The sequence below is a fragment of the Galdieria sulphuraria genome (assembly GCF_000341285.1).
Source record: "Galdieria sulphuraria unplaced genomic scaffold scaf_183, whole genome shotgun sequence".
NCBI lineage: Eukaryota > Rhodophyta > Bangiophyceae > Galdieriales > Galdieriaceae > Galdieria > Galdieria sulphuraria.
The window spans coordinates 1-6047 of record NW_005178292.1 but is presented as its reverse complement, the minus strand read 5'-3'; the positions used below and the strand labels follow the sequence as shown (position 1 = coordinate 6047).

The window sequence follows — 6047 nt, the reverse complement described above, 5'->3', positions numbered from 1 at the left end:
TAGTTCATTACGACTCCATCGGCCTTTACAAGCAATACCCACAATCATCAAGTTCTTCTCATTCGTTCTTCCATGCAACTTGAATAATATATCTGGACTATGGAATGTTGAATGAAATGGAATATATATCTTTTCAAGTTCTAACATTTCTTCCACTATCCTTTCCCATTCATCATTGCTTCCAAATGTCATTCTCTCTGTTCCTAATACAGTTCTGGTATTATGTATAGATTTCATATAATAAGCAGCAGATTCGGAAGAAAATTGTAAATTCATTTCATTCCAAACATGAGACAATTGACCAAGAGTAGAAAACATTGAGCTGTTTGTAGGACGCCGAGAAAAGTGTAAATAAAACAGTGTAGCAATAAGACCTTCCAAAATTCGACATTTCGACTCATAAAAGAATTCAACAGATTGAGACTTGAGGGTTTGTAAAAGTAACCATTCTAAACGATCATCCTTTAAGCCTTGGTCAATATATTCAATCAGTAACTTGGGAATCAATACTTCATAGCGTTCGTTGCGGTCTGGTTCTATAACCAATCGACGATAGAGATACATATCTGTAACTAGGTCAAACAAAAACACATCAGAATTGGAGCTTATTTGCACAGTTTCATCAAAATCAAATCGAATACGATACAAAGATAATAACGTAAGCATTCTTAACAAGCGCTTACGCTGCTCACTGAGACTTATCAGACGAGGTAAGAATGGCGCAACACAATAATTTGTTACTAGAAAGCTATTCATTATGATCAAGAAGGTTTCCTTAGATAATAAGAAATTGTTGTTGGATGATTTATACAGCAAAAGGTAACTGATTGCTCGAACAAGTAAACCAGGAACACCACCAGTCAATTCCAACAACAATTCTGCAAGTTCACTAGTTGAGAAGTCTTCGTGACAAAGAATTTCTGAAACCTTTGGGCTCCCAGTGAATAAAAAGGAAGAACTTTTCTCCAAATGTTCCACGATACTATGTTTCTCAAGCGGCGAAAGAGGAATAAATACTAACTGAACCCTTGAGACTGAAGCTACGTAATTGTATATATTTAAGCCTTCACTTTTCCCAACAACTATAAAAAACAAGTCGGGTTCTTCGCACAATTGACTAATGATACCGAAAAAGTCGTTGTAAGGTCGAACTCTGCCGTCGTGGGTTCTCTTGAAATGAAATTCGTCGAGACTTTCGTCTAGGACACCAACTTCGTCAAATGCTATAAGAAGATATTGATCCGAAGGAATGTTTAAGATTGAACGGAATTTCTGAACCACAGCATCAGTCCTAAGTTTCAGTTCCTTGAAACATTCGTCCGGGTCTGGTTGCGGAAGACCTGACTGCAGACAAGCAACCTTTATTAACAAATAGTAGACTGCCCACTCAAGGTTGCGTTTTTCTTCGGTGGGGAGAGTGGGCTTTAGCAGCCTTAGGTCGATGTAAAGCAACGAAGCCCTTTTCAGCTTCTCCAGAAAGGTTCTCCTCAAAGGGTTCCAAGCAAAAGTCGACAGGGAAGTTTCACTAAACCATCGCACCAACTCCAAATAGGTTACATAAAACGTGGTCTTGCCAGAACCGAACATGTGCGGAGCGAATGGTATGGTCAAGCGATAGTTGTTACTACTTGTTACAACCCTGAGTTGTTCTCTGTTGCTATGAAGATCATACAGTTCTTTTGTCACTCGAACAACATCTCTTTCACGATCTACCACAACAGACTTAAAGTTGTCCACAGCTTTCCACTTTTCATCCAAGCTCGCCATCGCCAAAATAAAATTGAATAACCTGTGGTTTATTTTTGAGTATAAATATAAATAAATAAATGATTGACTGTTTGCCATTCATACCAACAACAACGAAAACAGTAAAGGATACCAACCCAACTTGTTTTCTGTATCAACTGATGACTATGTCATACCTTTTAGGGCTTGGACTGAGATGACTTGAACTATAGAAGAACGATCAATATGGCTTTTTCAACTGTCAATATTCTTATTCTCGTATGCTAATATAATGGTAACTCTCATAGGGTACAAGAAGTATTGGAAGGAAGCCAATGTTTATTTCACAAGTTTTTTATGCTCTTTGAGAGTATAAAGCTATTGAACATGGCCCATTCTCACATAGATAAGAAAGTTTCTTTCAGAATTTTCGAGAGTAGTCATGAGAGTTCCGAGCAATATAGATTGTTCATGAAGAATTTGTTCCATAGACGTCTCTCTAGATTTTCTGTATTTTATGGAATAGTTTTTACGTCACTTTTGCTTCATTTCGAAACACGGAACTAGAGTATGAACCAAGTCATTCTCTTGTACAGTCTATTCAAAAGCTCCAGTTGAAATATTATTATTTAGTAGAAATGCAGAAACCCGCAAGCACAGCACTGCTTTATTCTCAGCAATCATCAAATTCCTTTCTTACGATATCACGACAAGTATGCAGTTTATGATTCAAGCTATCTCAGTTGTTTATATCAAATGTCAGACCCAACAATGGTTCACACAAGTGCATCATCAATATCTCGTTGTTTTATCAGAGTCCATAACTCTTGTTTCTTTCTCTTTTGACTTCTCATATCAGAAACAACATTGACTTACACACAAGTGCATTATCAATACCCAATTTCTATAACATAGTAGACTCAATAACTACTGTCTCTTTCTCTGAAAATACTCGCGGACTAATAGTGACATTTGATATTGTGGATTCTGTCAAGAGAAAACATACTTTCAAAAAATACAATGCAGTTGAATGGAGTGTATCCTATTGATTCTCTTCTCATATCTTCTACTTGCATAGCTTTTGAATCATTGTTGAATTCTCTCTCCTCAATAGTTGGCTAAAAAAGTACAACACTGCTTTAGGAATTAGAAAACCCAAGAGAGGCTATTATTTCTTCAAATACGAAAAAGAACGGAAAACTTTTAAAAGCTCTGCAAATTCAAGGAAAGATTTGTTCAGCTCCAGTTAACTCCTACTCTTCTTCCATTCTCATCCATCAGCTTGTTCAATAAGTGAATCACTACAAAGCTTCCTCGCGTTAGACAGAATACTTTTACAAAATATTATCTGATAGGTACACTGGTGGAGGTTTCTTTTGGATATTTGTAATACAAGACTCAAGGACAACTCAACGTTTTGTATAAACAAACAGGTCTACAAATACAAGAAACGTTCATTTCCACTAGGAACTAGTCAAAAAACATGAGAAAAAAGAGAAACGACTTTATCCAACTTGCTCTACAAAGAATAAAAAATAACGTCAACTCGCAAGCAATATTCAGCGGAATAAACATTTTATCCCAGTTGGGAAATCCATCATCCAAAAAGCCATTGTTGTGATATGAGAGAAAACAGATTCAGTGATCTCTGTTGTAAAAAGAATCAAGTACTTGTAGAAAATATCTATGTTTATATGCTTTGATTTCAACGCAAGGTGGTATCATTGTTGGATTTCTTTTGAAGACAACGGAATGATGGATTATGATCAATTCCAGGTGATAGAAAATTGCTGATTTACGTCATTGTTGATCAACTCGAGGATTTTACAAGACAGGAAAAAAAGAGAAAAGCACTATACATGCTATATGTCGTTTTCCTATTCTACTCAACTTGGTAAGAGATACATTGTACGTCCCACTCTTTTCTCAAAAAAAGTTATCATCGCAGTTTATGAAATCATCTTATAGAAAAAAGGGACCTTTAAGAAGATACTTTCTTTGTATTTTTTGAATGAAAACACAGTGTCTTGTGACGAATCCAATAAAGATGGTGAATAGGCTATTGTAAGATTTTATGTCCCTTTCATAAATCAAAATGTCGACCAATGATTGACATAACTCAAGATTATCTTTTTAAGGAAGCGTTGTGAGCTACTTCAGAACACTGAATTGAAAACTCTTAGAAATGGATTGGGCTTCATTTGCTGATTTGAATCTACTTGCCACGAAACAATATTCAAGAAGAAAGAAAGATAGCAGCTCTCTAGATTATTCTCTTGTAGTGAATTGTCTGAGGGAATATAACAAAACTCTAGAAAATAGGCAAGTTGCTGATTGATTCACTCATTGGATGAAAAGTAGAATCATACCCTTTTCAATCATCAGCTATGTTGTGGAACTACTATTGCAAGTCATCCTTCGATACGAAAATTTGTTTCCTATGAGTCTTAAAGCAGTTGAAAAAGAGAGAAATGTGAGTAAGATTGGAAAGTTCATTTGTATCACCAAGAAATTGTTGCGTAGGAAACCAAAGGAATATGAGAAAAGTACCTTTTTTGAGAAACTCGTATGATGCAACTAGTTTGTGAAAGAGATGAATCAGTTGAAGATATTTGAAATGAAGACCTTTACGAAACAACAAAAGAGTAAGAACATCGTTGACTCAAATAAACATACAATTATATTGTGTGGAAAGAAAGATTGAAATATCCGAAATCACTATGGAATATTGAAAAGCATTCCATGGCTGATAACATAGGAATATTTTTTTTTGAAAAAAGACTTGGATATTCTATTTCAAAATCAATAAACAACAATAACAAGGGTCGATACATAAAAGACGAAAAGCAACAATTCCATCAATGCCAAAGAACAATTGCTGACAATGTAAAAGTGGAAATAATTCTCAAGCAAAAAGGCAATTTGTTCCTTGGACATATGGATACGTTTCAAACAATATCTTTTAAAATGGTAATAGTTCATTCATCTATTGAATACCTATGGATGGAGACAATACTTGGCATTCTGCTTTTTCAAAGTTTTTCTACCTTGCTTTCATTTGACCATATTTTGTAATACTTAGACATTTGATGCTCCAAAGTCAATGCAAAGTCATAAGCTTCTTTGAATCCAAAAAGGAGAGCAAAAGCTTATCAAGCTGATCACAACATCGCATTGGCAAAGTTTTCAGGAACTCTTTCTTGAAATCCAGGGAAATAGTGTTTGTCTAATATTTCTTAAAATCTATACTGGTTTCATTAGTTTATTGAATTTTGTTCAGTTTCTTTCGTCGTAACCATTCTTTATTGAGTGAAATGGTTGATAATTTGAGTTTACTAAATTCAATTTTTTGTATAGAGTCTTCTATACTTCGTCATTCTTCTTATTATATTCTGCTCTCTTTCTCGAAATGCTTTCAGTTCTTTGGATACTAGTGTCACATCTTCCATCATAAGTTGGTCAATGAGAGTTGACTTTAAGATCAATGTAGCCCTTTTTCAGTGTCATTTTGGTTATTGGGTATTCTTGTAGGACTGAAAATCTATGGATTGGGATGATTAGCAACTTTCAATTCCAATTCGTTTGACCACCATTTTCAATTTTGGAGTGTTTGTTGTTTATCTTTTTTGTTGATTTCAAGCTGCTTGCGCTGGCACAACTATTATTTTGTTTTCAATTTGTCCACTCTATTATAAACCACTCCTCACTCCCTTGTCCTCTGAGAATGTGTTGAATACTTTTATCTGTGAAACAGCTATAGTTTTTATAAATCAACTCTAGCTCTTATTTTATTGTTCCAAAACAGTGAAATCCTCATTGTTATGGTCATGCTTCCTGCAGATAGAGAATTTGAATATTTCCCTATAGAATGACAATGAAATGAATCAATAAAGGGTACGAAAACGACTCATTCTTGATATGAAAATAGTATTTCAACTTCTCTCTCTCTCTCTCTCTCTCTCTCTCTATATATATATATATATATATATATATATATATATCAAGTAGCAATATTCTCAATCACAAAATATCAAGTGCCAACATACGAATTCAACGGTGTCTTAATATTGGAGAGATATCAATAAAAGTCACAAATAAGCTCTAGAATAGCAAACTAGCTTCAAACACAATAAAAATGTAACCATCAAAAAGGAGTAAACCATACACTTGGACACAAGTCTTTTACTCGATGAATAGAAAAGGTATAAAGAGTCTCAAGAGTCAATTGCACGAGTCAAAGAAAACGACCAACAGTTTCGGATTAAAGAAGCATTAAATATCGACACACAAAAATGGATTCAACAAAGGTTGCTCCCAAGCCA

General features: G+C 34.7%; 1 protein-coding gene across 1 annotated transcript; it reads right to left on the bottom strand.

Moving 5' to 3' along the window:
* On the bottom strand, positions 1-1787 carry Gasu_63580 (archaeal ATPase; the record flags this gene model as incomplete). Its single annotated transcript, XM_005702448.1, has 1 exon — positions 1-1787. A coding segment is annotated over exon 1 (1767 nt), but the record flags the coding sequence as incomplete, so codon positions are not given.
* Between the last annotated feature and the right edge of the window lie 4260 nt (positions 1788-6047).